This window comes from Somniosus microcephalus, chromosome 1 (assembly GCF_052327205.1).
Source record: "Somniosus microcephalus isolate GS21.2 chromosome 1, FLI_Smic_1.0, whole genome shotgun sequence".
NCBI lineage: Eukaryota > Metazoa > Chordata > Chondrichthyes > Squaliformes > Somniosidae > Somniosus > Somniosus microcephalus.
Genome location: NC_140987.1, coordinates 89,623,170 through 89,649,747, shown reverse-complemented (window position 1 = coordinate 89,649,747; position 26,578 = coordinate 89,623,170). Strand labels below are relative to the sequence as shown.

General features: G+C 40.5%; 1 protein-coding gene across 7 annotated transcripts in view; it reads left to right on the top strand.

Moving 5' to 3' along the window:
- elavl2 (ELAV like RNA binding protein 2) overlaps positions 1-20,743 on the top strand; it is a 122,289-nt gene extending 101,546 nt beyond the window's left edge. For all 7 annotated transcript variants that reach the window (XM_085984060.1, XM_085984049.1, XM_085984046.1 and 4 more), the window contains 2 exons: positions 17,251-17,289; positions 18,079-20,743. In XM_085984060.1, the coding sequence (XP_085840186.1) occupies positions 17,251-17,289; positions 18,079-18,406 (367 nt within the window). In that variant the 3' untranslated portion in view covers positions 18,407-20,743. The remainder of the gene's footprint in view (positions 1-17,250; positions 17,290-18,078) is intronic.
- Positions 20,744-26,578: the final 5,835 nt, after the last annotated feature.

Sequence of the window (26,578 nt, the reverse complement as noted above, 5' to 3'; positions counted from 1 at the left end):
ACTGGAACTGGTCTGTACAGATTACTGCTCAGTGCTATATACAGGTGTGGTCACTGCTGGTACTGCAGTATACATGAGCTGTAAAAGATAGTTCCCCCCCTTAAAGGTATATACATTACAATGTCACTGTGCTAAGTTGTGATGCTGGCCATTATACTGATGCCAATGAATAACTTGGACTCTGAACCAGGAACAAGTACTAACCCTTTCCAGCTGACCATCAGTGTTGCACTTGTAAGTAGAGGATTAAGTCCAAGAACGCCCTCCTTAGCTTCAATTCTGTCTCTTTGGCCATCGAATTTAGTGCTTGGCAGCAAGAGTTGATAGACCCAAGCTTGCATCAGGCCAATAGTTTGGTTTGACATTTTATTCTGCCCAACAAATTACTTGATTCATCCAAGACTAATTGATTGCGATGTAACTGAACCCGAATTTTCAGACAAAGGGAACAGTGGATAAAAGATGAAGAAAATGCCATGAAGAAGCTACATGAAATGCTTTTTTAAAAAATTGACCAAAGGATTTCTGAAGCAACTTGCATGCTTTGAAGAAACATTCTTGGTTTAATAAATGACATTGAGCAGAGCTCTCAGCTCATTGTCAAGTTAGAGCTTTGTACATTGGTTTAACCTGATTCATTTGTATGTGGATGTTGAATAGATAAAGAATTTGATTACCCATTAGAGATAATGGTGTTAGGAAATTAGCTTAACTTGTATATGGCTATTTCCCTGCATACTCCTCTTTTGGCCTGGTGCCTTCAAAGCCTTGCATTTGTATTTACTAGCTACAGTCAACTTTCAAAATAACTCTGGTGTATTTAGGGAAAGTGGCTCTAAATGCAACAGCAGATGGACAGATTGTGGCCAGTGATTTTGGTATTCATGCCAAACACTTGGGCCCATGTGCCAGTGTGTTTTTTGAACTACATTTGTGCATTGACATGTATATGGTTGAATTATAAAGAACAAAAAGTATAGGTGTGATTGTGATCCAGTACTCCCACACAAATGCATTTCAGGAAATTAAAGGTTGCATATTTTTGATTTACTGATGTGCTCCCTGTTGGCATTGCCACTTTGCAGAATCAGCTCTAATATGGTTGGTAGTTCTACATACAGTATTTGCATTTAGAGGCTATTTACCTTCAGACTGAGGAGGAATCGGTCTAGAATCTCAGAAACCAGAAGACAAGTGAAGTCAGATTGGGTACAGACTGACGAAGATGGTCAACGGAGTCATTTGCAGTATTGAACTTGCACCCTAAATGTACATAACATTCAATAGATCTTGCCCACAATCCTTTTATTGGTAATGTGCTACTTGACAATTATAAAAATTGGAATTTTGTGGACTTTCTAAAGCTTCCAAAGCCTTTAGCTGAATTAAATGTTTATTTTATCTTCGGCTATCATTTTTTGTATAACATATATTTTCTGTGTCTGTAAATGTTGAAAATGAACTATTTTCTTCAGCTGGCACCTTCACCCACCCTCCCCCAAGTTTTCAGCTTCCAAATCTTACTATAATACTTGTATAGTGCCATTGGCTTAGTTCTGTTGGTCTTATGAAAGTGACATTTTGTGATGTTCTCAGTCATTTTAACTAAGATACATTCTGTTCCTCTTTATTGGCTTACCATGATCAATACCAGCTGCTTGATTTTTTTTTTTTTTTTTTAAAAAGAACACACAAAGCTGCAGATGTACTGTATTTTCCTAGAAGGGAACTTATTTTTGGACTCTTCAATCTAACTTTTAGGAGCCTGAAGCTTGTTGCAAACTTATCACCAGGCTTGATACAACTAGCTTCAAAATAATCCCAAGCTTGATTCCTCTAATTGAAGAAACTTCTATGTATAGAAGTATACTTCTAAGCAGGCAACACTTTGTTCCAGAAAGAATGCATATTCTGCACATTACATAACTTGGAGTTAAAGTATTTATTTTGAGTTCTATTGACCTCGCTCTTTCTTCCGCCCCCCCCCCCCCCCCTTCCACTGGTCATAAATTTTCCCATCTGCTGACTTTTAGCAACCAGTGCCAGTAACTGAGCATCAAGTTTCATGGGTGGTCTTATCAACCTTAAGCACTGACTGTCCAGCTTTGCTTCAGTGCTGATCTGAGTCAACATCAACAGACTGAAGAGGAAGTGATGCCAGTTGATGTATTGTCATTAACACGGTATGTCCTGGGGGTGGGGGGGGCGGAGGAAAGAAGAGAGAGAGAAAGTGAAGTATCCCTATGATTTCCTGAAAAAAAAATCTTCAATTGTTGGGCATAAGATAGTCACCATAATGTATCTTGTAGTTGCATTGGCCCATAGATGTCAGTAAGGCCTTTATTGGGAGCCCGAATAGCTTTTGATGTTGCATTGGATCTAACTGAGTTGCAGAGGTCAAAAGCTCCTTGCCTCCTGTACAGGTAGACTTTGCTGTCATGGAAGATGTTTTGTGTGTTGGGGAGAGAAGAGAAATGAAGTATACACCTTCACAACTTCCTCAGGTTAACACCTCTTGTTTTGGCATTTCTTTCCTCTAGCCTCATCATGCACCTGCTTTTGAGAGGCAATTTGAGAATTGAATTGAATATTCTGAGGATTCTGTTTACCTGGTGGATGTTTCTTGAGGACAGGCTTCCAGAATAGGGCGAGTAGCCAATCTGTTTTCTCCACAATTCTCAGTTTATGGAGTACAAAACCTAATCAAGTAAAATCAAACTAATCCAAAATATACATCCTTTATTGCAAGGGGATTGGAGTAGGAAAGTAATTGAAATCTTGCTGCAATTATATAGGGCTTTGGTGAGATCAAACCTGGAGTAGTGTACAGTTTTGGTCTCCTTACCTAAGAGAGGCTATACTTGCCTTAGAGGGGGTACAACAAAGGTTCATTAGTTGATTCCTGGGATGAGAGGGCTGTCACGAGGAGAGATTCAGTAGAATAGGCCTATATTCTCTGAAGTTTAGAGGAATGAGAGGTGATCTCATTGAAACATATAAAAGTCTTAACGGGCTTGACGGGGTCGATACTGAGAGGCTGTTTCCCCGCCTGGAGAGTTTAGAACTGGGGGTCATAGTCCTAAATGGCCGACCACTTATCCTGAGACTGAGATGAGAAATTTCTTCACTGAGGGTTGTGAAGCTTTGGAATTCTCTACCCTAGAGAGCTGTGGATGCTCAGTCGATTAGTATATTAAAGATGGGGATCAATTGATTTTTGGGCACTATGGAAATCTAGGGATAGGGCGGGAAAGTGGAATTCATGTAATAGTTCAGCAATGATCTAACTGAATGCCGAAGCAGGCTTGAGGGGCCGTATGGCCGCCTCCTGTTACTATTTGTTCTTATCTAGTGTCTACAGTCTCGAGGCAAAGAACCAAGCGGACATGACGAGGTTTTGTACGCCTGCAGCAACCTTGTACAAATATAGGTGTTACCCACTTTGCCAAAACTCTTCAAAATGGACAGTGTCCCAGATGGCTTCCACTATCAAATGACAGATTCTTGCATACAGATGCTGAATCTGATGAAGGGTTGCATTCACAATAAAGTGATTTACCTATTTAGACAAATGAAAACCTTGTCTCGGGAATACATTCAGCTAGTACGAAACAGATCATCAAAATAGTTAAATTTATATAGTAATCATTCAACAAGGTCTATGACCAATTCTTGAGCTAATCTTTAAATGTCTATTTAGACACTTGCCTAGATGAGTGCAGCTCCAACAACACTCAAGCTCAACACCATCCAGGACAAAGCAGCCTGCTTGATTGGCACCCCATCCACCACCTTAAACATTAACTCCCTCCACCACCAGCATACCGTGGTTGCAGTGTGTACCATCTACAAGAAGCACTGCAACAACTCGCCAAGGCTTCTTCGACAGCACCTCCGAAACCCGCGACCTCTTCTGCCTAGAAGGACAAGGGCAGCAGGCGCATGGAAACACCACCACCTCCCTTCCAAGTCACACACCATTCTGACTTGGAAGTATATCATCGTTCCTTCATCGTCACTGGGTTAAAATCCTGGATCTCCCTCCCTAACAGCACTGTGGGAGTACCTTCACCACACAGACTGCAGCGGTTCAAGAAGGCGGCTCGCCACCAGCTTCTCGAGGGCAATTCGGGATGGGCAATAAATGCTGGCCTTGCCAGCCCACATCCCATAAACAAATTTAAAAAAACAGCAACTTGGAGCACCACAATACTGTTCAGAAACAGTTTGGATCTATCAAGGTGAGGTAGATCTGGCAACTCATTTTTACCAACAGCCTATTTCATCTAGATAGAGATGGTTTAATTCGTCCCTCCACCATCCTGAAAATTCACTTTTTCCTTTTGTAGATTCTCAATCATGAACATACGTGACTTAATCCTAGAGCCGGTAGTGTATGGCATCCGGCCTCTTGTCATTTGAGTTGTTGAAATGTTGGATGACTTTTGACATTGGCATCAAATCGCAACACCAATGCAGGAGGCCCCAAGCATAAGCATGAGGGTTTGGACATCCTCAAAATTGACATTCTGTACACTGCATCCTAATATAGTGTTTTAACTCCATGTTGAAAGATGGCCAGTGATGAACTTGCTGGTGTAGCTATATGCTGAATTGAACATTGGATATATTCAGTGATGAGAGCAAATCAATAACTTGTCACGTAAGCCATTAATGTTGCTTGCCCCTTGGAAGTGTGTAACCATTGTATTACAAGTATTCAGCTCCTTGATAAGTACGTCTCAAAGAAGCAAATGGTGACTGGAAAAGCTGGTAGCGCTGGAGCCACAGTTGTAATTACACCAGACCGTTCTGTTTGCATTTTGGTATTCTGTACTAAAATGATTGTGCAGGATACTGGCAGTGAAGCATCACACCGACTTCAATGTGTCTAAGAACACAATAATAAATCTTTTTGTAAGCGATATTAATCAAAGGACACCAGACAAATTGTTAACCCCTTCATCTTGCCTCCTTGTCCAGGGAAGTACTAGTCAATACTATATTGTGTTGCCTTTGGTGGAAAAATTAACACTTCAACCCAGGTTGGATATCTGAACAGTGTGAAGGTTGCTAGGTATTTTTGTCAAGACAACTAAAAGGAACTCTCTGAGCTCAAGGTAACAGCGGGGTAGATGTGCAATCAACAGAAGTGATTTTAATGTATATTTGCTGCAGTAAACTAATGAATGTCTGCAAATTAATAGGATTATTTCTGAAGCAACTTAGTCACACAAATACAAAAATAAATGTGTCTGCTTCCACAATTGAAATTAAATTCGCATTAAAGAAAAATTTATAAATTTATCACCTTGGTATGCATGGTTTCTTATTGAACATGTCATGGCCTCTTAAATTTTTTGGTTAAAATTAGAGTTGAACTGAAGTACAAAAATCCAAAATGTAAAATGAACTTTATTTTTGAGGAATTAAATTCATGTTTTTTGTATAATAGCTGCTACATGCACTTTAAACCTATACCTACAATGTATACTTTGGCTAAGTTTATTTGTAGTGAAATGCACATTGTCTTTGCAGTTAACTGATACTGACTTCTATTTAGATGTAACCATGCAAGAATCCTAGAATAGAACAGTACAGAAAGAGGCCATTTGGCCCATCGAATCCGCACTGGCTCTTTCAAAGAGCAATTCAGTTGGTCTCACTCGCCTGCTTTTTCCCCCCATGTCCCTGAAATGTTTTCTCCTAGTATTTATCCAAATCCCTCTTGAAGGCTACTATTGAATCTGTTCACCACCCTATCGGGTAGTGCATTCCAAATCCTAACCACTTGTTGCATTAAAAAAAAAAAAATCCTCATGTGGCCTCTGGTTTTTTTGCCAATTGCCTTAACTCTGTGCCCTCTCGTTATTGACCCTTCAGCCATTGGAAACATTATTTACTCTATCTAAACCCTTCATGATTTTAAACACCTATCAAATCACTTGGCCTTTACTCCAAGGAGAACAACCCCAGCTACTCTAGTTTATCCACATGACTATTCCTTCACCCTGGAACCATTCTAGTAAATCTCTTCTGCATCCTCTTCTTCAAAACCTTCACAGCCTTCCTAAAGTGTGGTGCCCAGAATTGGACACACTACTCCAGCTGGGGCTGAACTAGAGTTTTTTTATAGGTTTAGCATAACTTCCTGGCTTTTGTACTCTGTGCCTCTAATTATAAAGCCCAGAATCCCATATGCCTTGTTAACCTGTCCTGCCACCTTCATAGATTTGTGCACAAGAACTCTCCAGTCTCTGTTCTTGCACCCCCCCCTTTAAAATTGTACCATTTAGTGTGTATGGTCTCTCCTCATCCTACCAAAATGTATCGCCTCACACTTCTCTGTATTGAATTTACTATGCCACGTATCTGCCCATTCCACCAGCCTGTCTTAGCGTCTTGAAGTCTATCCCTATCTTCACTGTTTACTACACTTCCAAGTTTTGTCATCTGCAAATTTTGAAATTGTGCCCTGTATCCCCAAGTCCAAGTCATTAATGTATATCAAAAACAGCAGTGGTCCTGGTAATGAACCTTGAGGAACTCTGCTGTATACCTCCAGTCTGAAAAGCAACCGTTCACCACAACTGTTTTCTATCCATTAGCCAATTTTGTATTCCTGCTGCTAGTGCCCCTTTTTATCCCATGGGCTTCAATTTTGCCGACGAGCCTATTTGGTACTTTAATCAAACACCTTTTGAAGGTCCATATACACATCAACTGTACTGCCCTCCTCCACCCTCGCTGTTGCCTAATCATCAAACTCAATCAAGTTAATCAAACATGATTTGCCCTTAATAAATCCATGCTGGCTCTTTATTATTCCAATGCTTGTCCAGGTGGCTGTTAATTTTCTCTGGATTATTTTGTTTTTAAAAGCTTCCCCACCACTGATGTTAAGCTGACTGGCCTGTAATTAGCTGGTTTATCCTTCTCTATTTTGAACAAGGGTGCAACATTTGCAATTCTCCAGTCCTTTGGCACCACCCCTGTATCTAAGGAGGATTGGAAGATTGTGGCCAGCACCTCCACAATTTCTACCCTTACTTCCCTCAGCAACCTAGGATGCATCTATCTGGACCGGGTGACTTATCCACTTTAATTACCACCAACCTTTCCAGTACCTTTTTTTATCTCAACCAGTATCCCAACAACCTCCTCGTTTACCATAGCTTTGGCAAAGTCCTCTTCCTAGCTAAACACCAATGCAAAGTACTCATTTAGTACCTCAGCCATGCCTTCTGCCTCCACCAATAGATCTGCATTTTGGTCCCTAATCGGCCCCATCGCTCCTCTGACAATAATTTTTTACTGTTAATATACCTATAGAAGACCTTTGGATTCCCCTTTATGTTGGCTGCCAATCTATTCTCCATACTGTCTCTTACCCCTCTTTATTTCCTTTTTCACTTCCTGTACTTTTTATATTCAGCCTGATTCTCGCCTGTATTATCAAGCTGACATCTATCATATGCCCCCTTTTTCTGCTTCATCCTTCTCTCCATCTCCTTCATCATCCAGGGAGCTCTGGCTTTGGTTGCCCTCCCTTTCCCCCCTTGTAGACTGTACCTGAACAATTTCCTCTTTAAAGGCTGCCCATTGCTCCATTACATTTTTGCCGGCTGGTCTTTGACTCCAATTTACCTGGGCCAGATCCCTCCTCGATTTGCTGAATTTAGCCGTCCTCCAGGTAAGAATTTTTATTCTAGATTGCTCCTCGTCCTTCTCCATAACTTTATCTAAACCTTGCGATACTATTATCACTATTCTCAATGCTCTCCCAACTATTTCTTGAGGCTAAAGGGATCAAGAGATACAGGGAGAAAGCAGGGACAGGGTACTGAATTTGGATGATCAGCTATGATCTCATTAAATGGCGGAACACGCTCGAGGGGCTGAATGGCCTACTCCTGCTCCTATCTTCTATGTTTCTATGACATTCTCCACTTGACTCATTTCATTCCCTAGGACTAGATCCAGCAATGCCTCCTTCCTTGTTGGGCAAGGAACATACTGATGAAGAAAATTCTCCTGAATGCACTTCAGAAATTCCTCCCCATCTCTACCCTCAACACTAATATTTTTCTTAATCAAAACTGCCACCCCTCCATTTTTCCTTCTGTATCTTTCCTGAATACCTTGTACCCAGGAATATACAGGGTGATATACAGCGAACCAACCATTCTGGTCTGTGGTACCCAAATGAACCAGGTTGTGTAGCATGTTGGGCTACATTCTTATCATAGAATTTTGCTTAATTGTTGAACTGTTACAAATTTGGGATGTTTTAGGTGTGGTACTTTTGAGTGGATTTGATAGCCTGAGACAAATTGCACATGGTCTGGTAAAACATGCTTGGGGGCAAGTGTTTTTATTTTCTTTGCTTGTATTTTCAAGATATCTGTCAATCCTCAGCTGGAAACTTGTTACATGGGTATATGACACATTCTTGAAGGTACAACTTTTCAAATTTATATCCACAAATAAGCCCCACCGATCTCGCCTTTGAAAGTCAAGGTATTCAATTCCCCAGAATGGGAAATTGCTAGGTTGACTTTTCAGCCAAGTAGCTGTCCTTTCTCCCTAAAATCCTCGGTGCTGCATAATTGTAGCTTTTGTCAATTCTTCCTCAAATCACTAGTGTTGCCTTGTTCTTGCCTTTTTTCTTTAGTTCAGCATTTTCTTGCTCTGTGCCATGAGTTCAAACCGCTGTCTATCTTTGCTCCAAAAATCAAACTGCTGAACTTGTGACGGATACAGTCCTCATACTTTCAATGAGTGGTGATTTTCTTGTTAGAATCGGTTCTCTAGTCAGTACTAGGAACCAGGTTTTCTTGTGATCAGGCACTGTCTTTGTTAACTCTGATTTCAGTGGCGCTTAGGGCACAGGGAAACCTTTCCTCAGAGACTGATCATTCTTTTGCCACGTAGGGTTCAGCTTAAAAGTTGCACTCCAGGTTGGAGGAACTGGTGCTAGAGGAGGATTCAACTAGGTCTTCAGCTGATCTCTAGTGGAAGGAGGATATCCATTGGAGTATGTTGATCATGACTGGTAATGAAGCAAATAGGATCTGAGTGTTCAATAATTTGGGTTTATGTACAGTTTACCTCTGGAGAACCACTGAAAGAAAGCAGGACTCCTCAATTGTCCTTGGACAACTACTTCCCTTAAGACTTTTTTAATTATACAGAATGATACAGCATAGAAGCTGGCCATTCGGTCTATCACACCAGTACCGGCTCTTTGGTAGAGCTATCAAATTAGTCCCACTCCCTGCTCTTGCCCCAGAGCCTTGTAATTTTTTCTTCTTTTAAGTATTTATCCAAATCCCTTTTGAAAGTTCTTAGTGAATCTTCTACAACTCTTTTAGGCAGTGCATTCCAGATCACAACTTGCTGTGTAATTCTCCCCACCCCCCTCATGTTGCCTCTGGTTCTTTTGCTAATTACTTTAAATCTGTGTCCTCTGGTTACTGACCCTTCTGCCACTGGAAACAGTTTCTCCTTATTTACTATCTAAACTCATGATTCTTGAACACCTCTATCAAATCTCATAACCTTCTGTGCTCTAAGAACAATCCCAGCTTCTCTTGCCTCTCGACATAACTGAAGTTCCGCACCTCTGTTACCATTCTAGTAAATCTCTTCTGCCTTCTCTAAGGCCTTGACATCCTTCCTAAAGTGTGGTGCCCAGAATTGAACACAATACTCTAGCTGAAGCCTAATCAGTGTTATGAAGGTTTAGCATTACTTCTTGCTTTTGTACTCTGCCTCTATTAATAAAACCAAGGATCCCATATCCTTTTTTAACAGCTTTCTCAACTTGTCCTGCCATCTTCAGATTTGTGTATATACACACCCAGGTCTCTGTTCCTGCACCCCCTTTAAAATTGTACCATTTTTAGTTTATATTGCCTCTTCCTACCAAAATGATCACTTCACACTTCTCTGCATTAAATTTAATCTCTCATGTGCCTGACCATTTCACCAGTCTGTTACTATCCTCATTGTTTAATATATTTGAGTTTTGTGTCATCTCCACACTTTGAAATTATGTGCTGTATATCCAAGTCGAAGTCCTTAATATATATCAAAAAGAGCGGAGGTCCTAAAATCGACTCCTGTGGGGACACCGCTGTATACTTTCCTCCAGTCTGGAAAAACAACCGTTCACCACTACTCTTTGCTTTCTGTCCCAGTCAATTTTGTATACACACTGTCCCTTTTTAATCCCATGGGCTTTAATTTTGCTAACAAGTCTAGGATGTGGTTCAAATGCCTTTTTGAAAGTCCATATACATATTAACTACACTTAACCCCCCCCCCCCCCCCCCACATCAACCCTGACCATACATTTCTTCAGTTCCCAGCCATCGCAACACCTCTAGCCCGGTAACTGTGATAATTTGTGGCGCTAGTCTCATTTAGTGTTCTTGCGTTCCAGGATGCAACTCGTACCTTTTATTGTCCTTTTTTATGAAGGTTTAGCTGACCTGCAGAATATCGATCAGGAGGGTGTCCTAACTCCATGGCTACTGCAGGCAGCTGTAATCCACTTGGTGCTTCACTGGCCAAAACCAACAAGTGGATTACAGCTGGCCAGTGAAGCACCAAGTGTCTCAATCTTTGATCCGCGTGATGGGCAATGAGGTATGTTTTGGGACTAAATCAAACATTCATGCGATTCCTTGACTTATAAATTCCCTGGTAGTCTTCCCTGTACAGGCAGATTCAGGCTGCATTAAGGAAATACCTCCCATGCTCCAATCGGGCCATTCATCACTGTGAAGGGGTTATTCTTGGCTTCCATCCTGCTGTCATTCACATTTGTTGATCAAGTATTAGTTGAACCTCTGCCTAGGCTGACTACTGATGCGTGATGTTGACTGGTATCAGAATTTTTAAAGTGAGGATTTCCTTCTCCTGGCTAGGCATGTAGAGGGAGCCTATCCTCCTGCATGGAAAAAAAATCATGCTATCACAGACCAGGGTTTGCACTAGAGAATAGGAGAGCCCTCATGTCCTACACATCACACCTGCCTAGAATCCTCTGGTGTTTTGCATCAGTGCCATAGGCATCTTTGCATCTTGGTGGCATGTGCTCCTACCAGCATTGTAAATTTGGTAATTAAGGAGAATTTCTGTACTGCCCTCAAGTGTGGACAAATCCATCAGCACTAACTGTAGTCATTTGCCTAGGAGATTTCAGTGCCTCATCTGGAAGAGATGATCTGACTGCATGGCAGTGGTGAAGCCAATGAAAATACAGAATACTTTGGTGCTGGATTCCACCCTTCAAATAGGTGATTTGTGGTACTGAAGGAAGGACCTACATTGATGGACATGGTACTCTTTTTAATGATGGCCACACCAGAAAAGAGATCAATCCTATTTTGGGGAGTCAAAAATGGAAGTTAGTGACAAATTATTGAGTCTGGTGCAGCTCCGACCACTGTCTCCAAGCCACTGATATCTGCAAAAGATTGTTAACAAACTGAACAAACTCTGTGCTTTTGGACATTGGCAAATTGAAGGGTGAGGATTATCTGCAGGACTACCAGCAGAGGTATGAGGCACTGGAGAATACCCTGGCAATAACCAATGCAGTGGTCTATAAATCCTCCCTTGAAAGCACAAGAAGGTATAATGAGTAGATAAGCCAAGAAATCCTTTGGTATCGTTGAGGAAAGAAGCTTGGCACATAAAGCGTGACCTGGATGTATACTGCACTTGTGGGGCAATGTGAAGGTAAATTCTATGCTGGGACTATCGAAACTAAGCATTTTAAGTAAGCGAACAAGGCAGAGCAGCTGTTGAAACATAAATGCGCCAGGAATGGCTTTCACCACACTTGTGAGCATTGTACATCAGCCCCTGTCCAGTCGAAGACCAATTGTCTGCTATTATCAATTGCACTGGAATGGCAAGATGGAAGAGCTGGTGTGAAATCGTGCTGAACCATCCTCCGAGGATCTCTGAAGCTCTGCGAGAAGCAGCAAATGAAGCCATTGCCAGATCCCACAATCAATTAATCCACCGAACTTCGTGGAAGTAGGCTTCCATTAACAAACTCCAGAATGAATGGTTTCCTGGCGTATGTGGAATATCTGCTAAAAGGCAGAAGTTTGCACTAAAGCCCAATATCAGTTGATATGCAATGCAAGAGGTCATATTTTAAAATTAGAAGTGTGGAGTAATCCAATCTGAAGCGGCAAAGGCAGAAAAAACACATGGAAAATAGAGGAATCGCCCTCCTGTTAGTCCCAGGAAAAGCCTTTGCGCGCACAATTCTTAAGGATTAACGATCTACTTTTAAGAGACAACCACAGCCGAGTGAATTTATGCTGGGCAGGTCAACGACCAAGCAAATATTGGCTTAACAACACCGCCACGTATTTATATAGCACCTTTTTTAATGTAGTAAAGCGTCCCAAGGAACTTCACAGGAGTGTTGCAAAACAAAATTTGGTACTGAGCTACAGAAGGAGAAATTAGGGCAGATGAGGTTTTAAGGCGTGCCTTAAAGGAGGAAAGAGCAGTGGAGAGGTTTAGGGAGGGAATTCCAGAGCTTCGGGCCTAGGCAGCTGAAGGTACGGCCACTAGTGGTTGAGCGATTTAAAATCGGATGCTCGAGGCCAGAATTCGAGGAGCTCATTTCTCGCAGGGGGGTTTGTGGGGCTGGAGGAGATTAGAGATATGGAGGGATTTGAAAAGGATGAGAATTTTATAATCGAGGTGTTGCTTAACCAGGAGCTAATGTAGATCAGAGCACAGGGGTGATGGGTGAATGGGACTTGGTGCGAGTTAAGACACGGGCAGACATGTTCCAGACACACAACACAATGTTATGGGTATCCTACATCGATTTGATTCAGTGGACAGAAACTAAACTTGTTTACTTCTACGTGTGGGTGCTTTTGATAAATTGGTCTAACTCTTTCGACTTCTATACAAAGGTACAACCAATTGCATGCGTATAAACAGCGATGCCAGTTCCATCATCAAAACTGGATCTGGAGTTCAACAAGGATGCATAGTTGGCTTCACGCATTGTTGGTCAAAGCATGAACAGAGCTAAACTGGCTTTGGAAGCATTTATTGACTTCGACCTATGTGGACAACATTGCCCTTGTAATGCTAGCGATGGTAAATCTGGCACTGAGTATTCTCAAAGATGAGATTGAAGCATTAGGCCTTCAACTCAACTGGCAGAATACCAAAGTTCTTCAGCGTTGCAAATCCTCCAGTTGCCACCACTGAACAGTGCAATGTTGGAGATGGTGTGTGCGTGTGTTCTGCATTTTCAACACCCTAAAAGTCCTGACCTTGACTGGATTAGGTTTTCAAGCAAATGGTGCATAAAATAGTTTTTGTAGCCACTAGTAATACTAGTCTGTCCTTTTTTTGCTTCGTAATTTTTGTTTTCCTTTCACCTGGTAAAATAAATTTTAAGCAAGTGATTCTTCTCTAGACAAGTGGAGCGTGGGCCAAGCAAATTTGAGCCAATGTACTGAAGTGTTCTAGAATATAGGGTTCTTGTCATCAGATTATGGAAGGTTTTTTGATTTTATATGGCACTAGAAAATCTTTAGTTTTTTTTTCAAAGGAAGATGAACGGCTTAGAATGCAGTTCAACAGTTGTGAATTTCTGAATACTTTTTCATATCAGGATTAAGAGTCTCTTTTGAGTACTGTAATTCCACTTAGTAGGGAATCTGTCAATTTAGCGTTCACTTGAACTCTAGCAAAATCTAATGTGCAAGTACTTGTATTCAAGTAACGGAGTTCCTCAGACGAAAGTGTCTGCATGTCTACAGCATCTAGATTAGTTGAGCTTCTTTCCAGGAAACTGCTTAGACATCGGCTCCATTATTGAGCATGTGCAGCTGGGTTTCATTTGTAAATGGAGAAATTCTAGTGTAGCTCTCTAGTACTTCATTGGCATCTAGCCCTTGATCACTTAAGGTGAAATTTGCTCCCACTGGAATCCAAAGGGTCATTTGACTCGTGCTAATCCAGGGAGGAAAGGATGCAGAACATTGCATGCAAATCCTGGGGCTGAATACACGTACACGCGAGACTGCTGCAGCTAAACCTGCTCAGTCAACACCAGCTGTTAACGAGGGATGGGTTCAGCCTGGACCATTTGAGTTATCTTTAATTCAAAAATAGGCTATCACTATATTGTACAAGTTGTAATAATTCTGCAGGAGTACTTGATAGTTTTTTGGTTCACTGGAAAGGTTTTTTCTATAAGTTCTCCCCTATTATCCTGTCACCCTATTCTGCTTGAGCAATCTGGTTCTAAAACAATCTCTGGTCCTCCTGTTGCCATCATCTGGAGGACCAGATGTAGCTCAGCAACTTGCAAAAGCCTCCAGATGCAACATGGCATCTTGGTCATGTGGTATCTAAGCAAATGTCAATCTTGTCTTGCAACATCAGAGATTTACCCACTGGTGCCTTGCTGGAATGCATATTTTTTCTGTCCTAACAGAATCTATAAATGCAACGGATCAGGGATTTCAAGTTTGTTGTGTTCACTGGCGGCAATATTGAATTATCCATAATTGGTGCTTTAGTTAAACACCTTGGCGATTTTGCCAGCCCTTTGGAGGCTGGACTGCTGGGAAAATGGCAGAATTTGGGGGCGGGTGCTCAACCCGCCTCCATGCCATCTTGCCAGGAGGCGGGTAGCCACCCTGCGCTGGGTCCTGTCCTTGGAGTCGGGAAGTGATTAAAGCCAATTAATTGCCAGTTAACGGGCAGAAAATAGGATTATCCCCTTTGCCCTCAAGTGCGGGTTTCCCGAAGGCTCCGAAACCCGCCAGGTCAGCGAGGCGAGTAGTGTCTGCGGGGGTCGGACGGGTCCAAAAGTGTGCTGTGGAGGGGAGTGATCAGTGCAAGTGTGGAGAGGTGAGTATCTGAGGTAAGTGCAAAGTGTTAGAAAAAGTGTACTTACTTTTGTTTCTTCCTGCAGGCTTCAGTCGGTGTGTATGCGGAGAGTCTCGCACCTCCGCGGTAGAGATGACAGATGGCTGCTGCATTCTCCAATGCAACAACCATCTCTTCTGCAAAGGAAAGCGGTTTGATGAGGCTTGAATTCAAGATCCCATCAAACTACAGAGAATGTCACTGTTCGACAGCTTCACAAATTGTTGATGTTTTCTGCAACCGGCTTTCCCTTAATTGGCTTGCTAAGCTCGCTGGGTGGGCAATAAAGGGGAAATAGTGTGGGTTGGCCAGAAGTTGATGAAGGTGGGACTGAAAACTGACGTGGGAGACCCGCCTCCAAAAGCTCCCCATTGGCAAATTCACCCCCCTTGTGTCCAGATTCAAGAAAAACGCTAAAAGCTTAAACTTTTTCACCAACTAACTCCCATTTGCTGTCTCCGATTAGTCCTGGCCAAGCTAATCTAACCACAGCCCCAGGACATTGCTGCAGGAGTTCCTCAGGGCAGTGTCCTAGGCCCAACCATCTCCAGCTGCTTAATAAATTACCTCTTTCCCTCCCCCCCCCCCCCCCCCCCCCCCCCCCCCAAAAATCATAAGGTCACAAGTGGGGATGTTTGCTGATGACTGCCCAGTGTTCAGTACCATTCGCAATTCCTCTGCTAATGAAGCAGTCCATGCCCACATGCAGCAAGACCTGGACGACATTCGGGCATGGGCTGATAAGTGGCAAGTAACATTCGTGCCAGGCAATGACTATCTCTAACGAGAGAGTCTAACCACCGCCCCTTGATATTCAACAGCATTACCATCGCCAAATTCCCCCACCATTAACATCCTGGGCATAACCATTGACCAGGAACTTAACTGGACCAGCCACACACACACTGGCTACAAGAGCAGGGTATGCTGTGGCGAATGTGTCTCCTCCTTACTCCAAAGCCTTTCCACCATCTACAAGGCACAAGTCATGAGTATGATGGAATACACTCTACTTGCCTGGATGAGTGCAGCTCCAACAACACTTGAAGCTCGACACCATCTAGCACAAAGCAGCCCGCTTGATTGGCACCTCATTCACTCCCTGCACCACCAGTGCACCGTGGCTGCAGTGTGTACCATCTACAAGATGCACTGCAGCAACTCGCCAAGGCTTCTTCGGCAGCACCTCCCAAACCCATGACCTCTACTACCTAGAAGGACAAGGGCAGCAGGCGCATGGGAACACCATCACCTGCAAGTTCCCCTCCAAGTTACACATCATCCTGACTTGGAAATATATCGCTGTTCCTTCAGTCGCTGGGTCAAAATCCTAGAACTCCCTCTCTAACAGCACTGTGGGAGTACCTTCCCCAGATGGACTGCAGCGGTTCAAGAAGGCAGCTCACCACCACCACCACCTCGAGGGCAATTGGGGATGGGCAATAAATGCTGGCCTTGCCAGCGATGCCCACATCCCATGAACGAATGAAAAACAGTACTGCAATCTGGAGTTCCATATTTTTAAATGTAATGGTTCACCTAACCCTTGCTTTGATCTCATTTAAGAACTGCATATATTGAAAGATGGACCCCATCCCACCTTGGCACACTAGATCTGTCATTTTGGTAAACAGTTTGACACTCTTAAATCTCAACTATTTTATGTAAGTAAACTTACACTGGCATTAGTATTGCAAGCTGGACTGAGTGAGTCTTAAAATGTCTGACTGAGTCTTTGCACTAGTGGTATAATCCTATTTGTATGTGGAGGTGGAACAAATATATATGGCCTAATCTGCAATAAATGTGGTCCTCATTCAGCTTCCATGTACAGCACAAAGCTTCTGCTTGGAACTAGCTCCATTACACGCCTTGTCACTTGCTCTCTGTAGCTTAAGCCTGATCAAATAATTAATTCAGGAGGCTTTTTGTATAACTGAATGAGATCACCTGACAAAATTGACATACAAGGGTGCTAATTTCTTAATGTATCCTTAAGTGTTTCTCCTTTCTTCCTTCCCCCTGCCCCCCCCACCAAACTCCCATGAGCATAATGGTAAGTCTTGTTTGAAGGTGGGTGCTGAAATACTTTCCAAGACCAGAACCTGTGATATCCTTGGTTTATAAAGTCTATGCAATAATACACAGCACCACAATGCTTTGATTACCAGTGTTTTGATGGCTTAAAATATTTGCAAGCATTTGAAGCTGAGATGCTTTCTTTCTGCAATGAGTACATATCTTTTTTTTTTAAAGAGGGGAGGGGCGGCTATGTTTTATACACAACTGAATTGAAAAATGTGTTTCTTACAGGTTGGATAATCTTCTAAATATGGCTTATGGCGTCAAGAGGTAATTGTCTCTACTTTCCAGTGACTTTTGTTTGAGGCTAATTTTTCCTGATACTAATTTCTATATTTAGAAATTGCAATCCTTAAGTCTTTGAGGGGGAAAATCAGTTTTGGTTGAACAGGTTAAATTACTCTTAAAGCTAAAAGCAGAATACTGGATGTTTTAACACTAGTTTCATTCTTGGATTGAAAATAGATGTTGACTTTAATTTTTAGATCTATGAATCACTTCTCATAATTCAGTTGGGTGCAATGGGTGTTAATTTACCAGTTTGGAATAGAATTAGTGTTTAAATGAGCAAACCCTTTTCATATTCAGTACAGATTTTCCTGCACCTTCTTTTTTAAAGCGTTAAATCTAAATTGACATTTTTCTAACAACAAATTTCACATTTCTATTTGAATTTTAATTGGGCTCCAATTGCTCTGTTAAATTTAAGCACTCTAAAACATTGAAGACAAATCTGGGCTTGATGAGCAATTGTCTTGAACATCCTCCATATACCATAATTTTTAAAAAAGCTAGACGTGACCCTCAATTGTATTGTCTGGCATGATTGCAATAGATGAGTTGTTTGCAAACTAACAAAATGTCAGTTTAAGTCTGTTGCATAGCTAGGTATAGAGTTGTTTGCACAAAAAAACAAGTAATTTGAAATGTGCTTGGTTAAATAGTGAAAATATAGAGCTTTATGTGCCCCAGTGTAAAGTGGTTATATTAAGATTTTTTTTCCAGTGCCAACTTTGTAGTCATGTATGAGGATCCATTATAGCTTCTTATTTTTGGCAGGTTTTCACCAATGACCATTGATGGAATGACCAGTTTGGCAGGCATCAATATCCCTGGGCATGCTGGAACAGGCTGGTGTATCTTTGTTTACAATTTAGCACCTGATGCAGATGAGAGTATTCTTTGGCAAATGTTTGGACCATTTGGTGCAGTGACCAATGTGAAAGTCATCCGTGACTTTAACACAAACAAGTGTAAAGGCTTTGGATTTGTGACTATGACCAACTATGATGAAGCAGCCATGGCAATAGCCAGTTTAAATGGATACCGTCTAGGGGACAGAGTACTGCAGGTCTCTTTCAAAACCAACAAAACGCACAAAGCCTAATGTGTAACATAACTTATATAGCTGTTCAAAAAGACATGTTAAAGAAAAACTTTATATACTAGTGCAAAGACTTTGTAAGTCAGTGTTAAGACAGAAGTATGACTATTTAGCATCCTAAGAATATGAGAGGGTTTTATATTGCTGGTAACTTTGCATTAAATCTTCTTTCATAGCTTTTATGTTTTGAAAATAGACAAGAGGTGCAGGGTTTTTTTACCTGTCACAAAACATTCTAGTACCTCCTTTGAAGGAGGTGGACCTTTTAAAAGAAACTGTTTCAGCTGAAGGAAGAAAGACTCCTAGATTTTTACACAACTGCCTTGAAACAGTACATAAAAGTGAATTTGTGAGGCTTTGTTTCTTTTTCCTTTTTTAAAAGAAAATATATTTTGGTCAAGTATTTGATTTGCCTTTAAATTCATTGCATTTAAGTGATCAGTTTCAAAGAAATGTTGGTTTACATTTGTTTTCTTTATTTACATGTTAAGTAAAGTTTTATTTTGATAAGATTTTGGATTGGGAAAGGGTGGGCTGCAATTATACCTTATTGTCAGATTCTTGGAAAAACTTTTTTTTTTCGTAATACAGTACCTTGCCAAAGAGAGAGAGCCTCTTTGCTGAAGTGGGTTTAAAAAAAAAAGCATCTATTTTTATAAAAGAAATTTGGAGAAACTTTTTACAGGACCTGGAACAAATATTTTGACTTGGTTACTTTGAGAATCTCTTCATAAGACATCTAGTGAGCTTTTGAAAAATTAAAACCAGGAAATTTCCAGTGGCTGGCATTTATTGGAAAGACTTGTGATGTAGAGATTATCTTGAAGACCTTTGTATTACCAAGATGTAGAACCAGTGGGCACTGTGTGGGTTTCATTTGTATAATCAGTGGATCATCCTGGTTATTTGTGGCAAAACGGCTCACATTTAATTGTGATTTCAAGAATTAAAAAGAGGCTTAACATTGAGACAGTGCATGCAAATATATCAATTATTGAAAATTGGGGGAAATGTGTTCTTCCTGAAAGTATTCCCTTCTGTTAAAGCTCAAGGTGTTTAGTGATGTACACTCTCCTGCTGTATTGTCTGTGCTGGAATTGGGTGGAAAAAAAAATGATTGGATTTGCTTTGCAATACAAATTTCAAAGCAGTCAGAATAAATTTAGAAAATGCAAAAGTATAATAGACTGCACCTGAGCATTGTGTAATGTAAATAAGTCCTTGTGTTATGGACCTTTCTGCTTTTTGTTTTTGACTACATGCCAAGTGCTGTTAAAAGAACCTGAATGCTTTGTATGTTTTTTGTTTCTTGTAGACTGCATTAACATTACTTGAAGTTTACTTGTTTTGTTGTCCTAATGACCAGAATTGCAGTGCATCAGATTTGTTTGTTGTTGGTCTGTAGATAGTCTTGTTGCAGCTCTTTAAAACTATAGTGACACTGCTTTTGTTATATATGCATTTGTGGTACAATGGGTAAAGCCACAGTTTGAACAAATATGCTTACATTTTCATACTAAAGGAAGATATCCTGTTGAAACGTTAAAGTAAATTTGCAATTAATGCTTAAATCACTATGGGGAAATATAGCAGTTCTTTATCATAACAGGAATAAATTTGAAAAACTCTATTTTCAGAGAAGCATCTAGCTTAACTTATTCTTCTAAGAACAAATTGGTTGTGGAATTGCAGTCCTCGACCAGGTGCACTGATAACTGTAGTTAAATGTCCTGCTTTGTGTAAACTGAGATGCTCATGTGCTCTTCCCCTTAGAACAAGCAATGTGCTATGCATAACATAGTTGTACATTTATCTTTGCTATTGCTTTTGAATACTGTAGTTATAAATTCTCAGCCTAGTTGAAGTACATATACTGTGAAGCACGTGAAAGTGTGCACCCATGTTTTCATGCTAACCCACTCAATGCTGTCATCTCAAACTAATCTTTTTAGGCCTTGCACAAAAAGGGTTACAAAAGAGCCCATGTGCAGCTTTAAAAACACTTCTTTCAATTAAGGCCAGTAGTTAACATGAATGCTCTAGCCTATAGCCTATTTGTAGCCTAGTCAAATGCAGCAAAATTAGTGGGAAAGCATGTGAATTGGTCTTCACTTTGCGATGTTTATCATAGCACTTAATAAAATGTAAGTCTGTATTTATTTGAAGTTGTAAAGTATGACTAAATTTACATTGGTTGAATAGAATGTATGTTATTTTTGAGTATTTAAGAGGCTGTACATGTTTCTTTCCTTATATTGTGTTTGGATCATTTGTACTTTTTCATGTTCAGTACATCAATAAACAAAAGTTGAAGGGAAATAAAGCTCGTTTTAAGGTTCAGTACACCACATTGGGTTTTGAACCCAACTTTTTATTTGCCTGGCCTGTGGAATTGGGGAAAAGGAGATTTAGAATTGAATATCTTGTAACTGGATAATGTCCTAGAGAGCAGGGTTCCAGTTTAATTGCTACACTTAACTTAATCTGGCATAAATACAGGGATGTGTCTTATTGATGAGTCTTATTCATGTTGAAATCATTTGAAATCAAAGTAATACACTGAATTGTATGAGATTCTGTCTGAGTGCTTGCGCTACAGTGAGTCCACATAAAGTACCTGTTGTGCAAACATAATTGCTGATGGGTGGAGGATTTTAATTTTACATGCTATGATTAAATGGATCATGGAAATTTGCTAAATTTAGTACTAAATTATAGGTGGAATAAATATGCTTGATGCAATTGAATTAAAAAAAAAAAGACAGCTGCTTGTCCAACTTCAGCTTCTGCAATACCAATGCCATCCTGTTTGGCTCTTGCCAAAATCTGCACCATGGCACCCAAATCCATTCTTCCTTGGTTACCCAATCCCTCTTTAGAATCCCTTTTCTATCTTTCCTTTGGTGACCACCCCAATCCTTCTGCTCAGTGTCTGATTATTTTCACTAAATGCTCATTATGTTGAAGGCACTACAGAAATGCAGCTTATTGATTCTCACACTGATAACCCAGTAAGGAACCTATAGCCCTTTCTGAAAACACTTTTTTGGAAGAATGCAGGTTTCCCCATCCTCAAACCTTTGGCAGTCTGCTTTAAAATCCTATTTCCAGAATAAAACATTTTCCTTTCTGACTTTTTATGTCAGTAGGTTTAATATTGGGTTTGTTTCAAAATATGTTCAGACATGGTGAAATTGCAGTTAGGGAGGTAAAGACAGTTCAACTTTGGTTATGCCCACATGCTTGATTCAAGTTGTTTGTAATGATTTCAGCCATCTGTCTTGTACTGGCTGGCTTTAAGTGCCTGCAGCACTGCATGTTGAATTAATTGGTTTTGGAACAGCCTAAAGAATTTTTTTTTTTAAATTGATTTGAAGATGTTTAGTGCAGGATCTTGGTGGAAAGTGTGAACAATATGACACTTGTGTTGGAATCACTCATACCTTTACTGTTTGGAGATCTGCCTTCGTCAACTAATGTAAGTGGCATGAATTGAGCCAACTGACAGTTATTATAACATAAATCTGCCCCAAGCCTTGTATTATTCATTAGCTAATTAACTCTTTACTGAATGGAAGACTTCTGTAGCAATGTCAGTTACCCCATGAACTTTGAAAACTTGGTTTGTGGATTCTTTGTGTCATACAATGGAATCTTTCAGTCTTCATCCTTTTACATTCTGTAATTCAGATCCTACACTTTGAAACTTCTAATTCAAGCACTCAATTTCTCCATTTGAACCCCCACCCCCCAGCCAACACACACTCACACTCACCACACATATTCTCTTGCCAGTATGTGTTTGGTCATCTCAATAACTGGCAATTGCCCCAAGATACTGTACTTTGCAGCCTTTAGGCTGGAAAAGGAACCTATGTACACTGCAGTGTCCAAAGGCAAGGAAATAAAGATTCTTTTTGCAAGTGTTCCCAGGGCTAAGCTTAATATTTAGAAACTGCTTTCTTGACTCAAGCATCCATTTTTTCACCTGTGCATGAAATGGAACTTCACAGTTAAGACTTTGGTATTCGTGATACTGCACAGTGGTTATTTACTATAGAAATGTTAGAAATATTGTTTAAACAGCAGTACTACTCATTAGACAAAGTATTAGCAGGGACTGGCTAGTTGCCATCAATCTGACACCTATTTTTGTATAACTAGTTGTACCTCAAAAGTAGAAATACTTCCTTTAGCGCCATTATTATTAATAAAAGGCTATCGACTGCCAGCTGTACCTCCCAGTGGTAGTAAGGTTGTGCCTTCAAGTCCCACTCCAGAGAGTTGAGCATGAACTCTCCTTTAATGCAGTACTGAGGGACTGCTGTACTATCGGAGGTGCCATCTTTTAGATGAGAATCCGAGGCTCTGTCTGCCTTCAAGTAAACGTTAAAGATCCCATAGCGCTATTGAAAGAAGAGCAGGAGAGTTCTCCCTGCTGTCCTAGCCAATATTTATCCCTCAACCAACACCACTAAAACAGGTTAACTGTTCATTATCGCATTGCTGTTTGTGGGACCCTGCTGTGTGCAACTTGGCTGCCGCATTTCCTACGTTACAATAGTGAAGTATAAAGTGCATTGGGATGTCGTGAAAGGCACTATATAAATGCAAGTTTTCTTTCTTTCTCTCTTTCCCTTTGCTCAAATTTCCACTTTGAGAATGTGCTGTGGCTAGTCTAGGGCCATGTATAGGAATAGACCTATATTGATGCCTGCTTCTGTTCACTGACCTAGGTGCCTGTGGGTGCAGATCAGATATGCCTTTTGTGACTAAGAAGTATTCCAGAAGATAGCTTTTTTTGGCCTGTAACTTGTAATGTTTACTGGTATTGCCGTTGCTAGAAATGGAATTGATTCCTCAAACGCTTGAACTTGAGCCTTTAGATTCCCTACTTTGGACAAGAATTGAGCATGCACCCCATAACTGAACTGAGTGTTCCCAGGGGCTAGGGGATGATCAGATTGTGTGTGTGAAAAGTAAAAGAAAGTGTCTCTGAAACATCCTTGTCTCCTTTTTAAGGAATAATTTAATTGATGCATGGAGTTGAACTCATTTCAATGAGGAAGACATTGACTACCAGTTTTGTTAAATCTTCAGATGGAATTATATGGGTGTTGTATCCATCACCTTAAATTCATAATGCTTGCATTGTGGTGGCAAAGTTTTTACTAATAGGGGAAAGGATTGCTAAATTAGTTTAGTGGTTATGATATGGACTGAGATTTCAAATCCCATCATAGCAAGTTATAAAATTGAATTCAATAAATTTGTGAGCTGCCACCAGGGGAAAAAATTACCATGGAAGCTGCTGGATTGTCATTAAAAACCCACTGGAAAAAGAACCTGCCACCCTATCCGGCCTGGCGTAACGCTAAGGTTTGCTTTTTAATGCTATCTGGACAACCCGGGATGGACTATAAATACTGCACAAGAAACAAACAAAAAAAGCAGTCCGTAGCTCTGCCCCCTTCGGGTGTAAAACAAGTGTGTCTCTTTTTCCCTATTTATGCTTTTGCTAAATGTAAATGAATTTAACTTCTAACTGCCTAGTTCCATCAAATGGATTAAAATAGTTTAGCAAAGTAGAAAACAAAATTATTTGGTGGGGGGGGGGGGTGGTTAGTTTTGCTTTGCTCACTAGTTTCAAAGTTAAATTTAAAAGTTAAATCAGATGGAGGGGAATTAGCTTTCTTAGCCTCGAACATTTGGGGGGTGAAATTGTTTTTTTGCTAGTAGCACGGAACACACTTCTAGCGAATCGGCAGCCTGTTTTTCTTCGTTCTTTACCATCGGAAGAAAAATTAGTGAATACAAGCTGCCGATGCGCTTTGAGTCTGTTTGTGCTACTGACTAAGATGAATTTCACCCCCTGGAATTTTGAAAACGCGCTCTAGCTCCTGAGAACTCCACTAGTTGCTCGGGAACTCTTGCCCCGAGAGGTTCAGAATCCGATCGCTAATTTTAGTTCATTATACTACTGGTTTTACATTGCTACTAATACAAAACTATCACCTGAGTGTAAAATGAATATTGCATTTGACCTATTAGATTTGCAGAGCTGGACTTACCGAAAGATTGATCCACATCCTTTCTTGAGATGAACAGAATGCAAATGCAAGCAGTTATTTAAAGTTAGATTGTGAGTCAGAACTGGAGGCTGAGGGTACAAAACTAACTTCAAACAAAACTTGAGTAGAGGAATACTGCCCACCTTTTTGAATGGTGATGTGCCAAGTCAAACTAAAATCTTTAAAAAGCTGAATATTTGGTGAAGAGAAGGATTGAAGTTGTAAGTGAAGATGTGGGGGGGGAGTTTTTTTTCCCTGAGCTATTGGGACACTGCAATTGCCATGATGACTAATTTGGTTAAGGATGAATAATACAAAATGTAAAGTTAAATGTATTCTGGAGTTTGGGGAAAGGGAAAAAGCTTCACAGAACTTCTTTAGTGTGACTTTTTAAATGAATTTTGATGTACTCAGCAGAACCAGAACTGCTATCAAATAAGGAAATTAGATGTTTCATAGGCTATTGCTGTTAGGAGGCCCATTTTCACCAATTGGAAATTTGCACAGCCTTGCAATGAAAATCTCAATCTACTGTACTTGGAAAATAACTTCCTTGGATTTCGATTGAGTACTTATTCTTTTTAGATGTTTCCTATTTCAAGTGTTCAACTTATCCCAGGTGCCACCAGATTAAATTGAGTACTTAGTTTGGAAGTATTTCCAAATGAAAATTTTTCTCTGGAGCCCAATGACCAGTTCTTGAGACTTCTGCCTATATGTACATAAGATTTGAGTTTTTCCTGTGCTGATTGTACTTGCCTTCCCTTCAATGTATCTAAAAGAGGATATCTATCCAGTGTTGTGAATTAATGTGTACTTCAAGAGCCGAGCCAAACTCCATCTGTGCTGCTTGTTTCTGGCCATGGAGAGTAGAGTGGCTTGAATTCCCAGTTTCTTCTGTTTTCCCCCCTCCCCCCACCCACCCTTGCCATTAGAACTTTGACATCTCCAGGTTGGAAACCTTCCTCCCCTAGCTTGACCTTCATTTTGTGATTTCATGAACTTTTAAGTAAACTTGATCCAAAAAGTCCATGGAAACCTGAGGCAAGAAGATCAATACATGGGGCCCCTGCTGAAGTATTTCCATCGTGTCTTCAAACTGCAAAGATTTAATGACCTTCAAAAAAATCTGACGACATTACTGGAACACTGAATGTGATAGAGAAATTGAATAATTGAAATTAATACTCCTGCTGATCCTCAGTTATATTTTTGGACAGTCAGGAAAGTAGATAGTCTATGAAATGTGCTACAAACGAACATGCAGCAGATCACTGCTGTAGAATGTCTGCAAAAGAATTTGCAAAGATGACGCTATTAAATTATTCCACTACTTCTGTATCCTCACCTTTCCACAGATTAGCATTCATGGTGAGAAGGGTCTGTGTCACATCTTCATTTGCTCAGGGACAAGCTGCCTATTTTCCTCCAATTTTCTCCTTGTGTTGAAGTGCAATTTCCGAACTAGCAGCAGCTAGGTGGCCATTCTTGATCTGCAATGAGTTATGGTAGATGATTTTAATTGTGGAGGGATAAAGGAGAGTGCTTGGGCAGGCTGAGTATAATGACTTAAAATCCACTTCAAAATGGATTTAATTCTGGATGTTAAAGGACTTTGAACATTTTTCCAATACCTAGAGGAAGTTTTCCAATACAGTATATCTAAAATGCCTTCACTCTAGTCAAGTAGGCACTTGTACCAGAGAGTGTTTTTCAGATATGAAACCATGGAGAGCTTAGAAGTTTACTATGTTCAGCTTCCTATTTTCAGCATTGGTTATTCCGTATCTTTGTCTTAGGATCTTTCATTTCACTTAACCTGAATGCTCTTTTGTTTTTGAAGTCTTATTTTTTTCACAGACCAAGTGCAACTGGCACCATCATGAACACACTTGATGGAAAATTCTGCTAAGTTTTCTACCTGACCCTCAAAAGGTGAAACACCAGAATATGTACACTTACAACTTAATATTAAACACTAGCAACTTGTTTTCCAGATATTCAGCAGCAGTATGATCTTTTGACATGTTTGATCTATCTCTATGCTTGTTCTTTGATTCCTTTCTTAACAGGATGCATAGACTCCAAGTTAGTTAACTGCTTT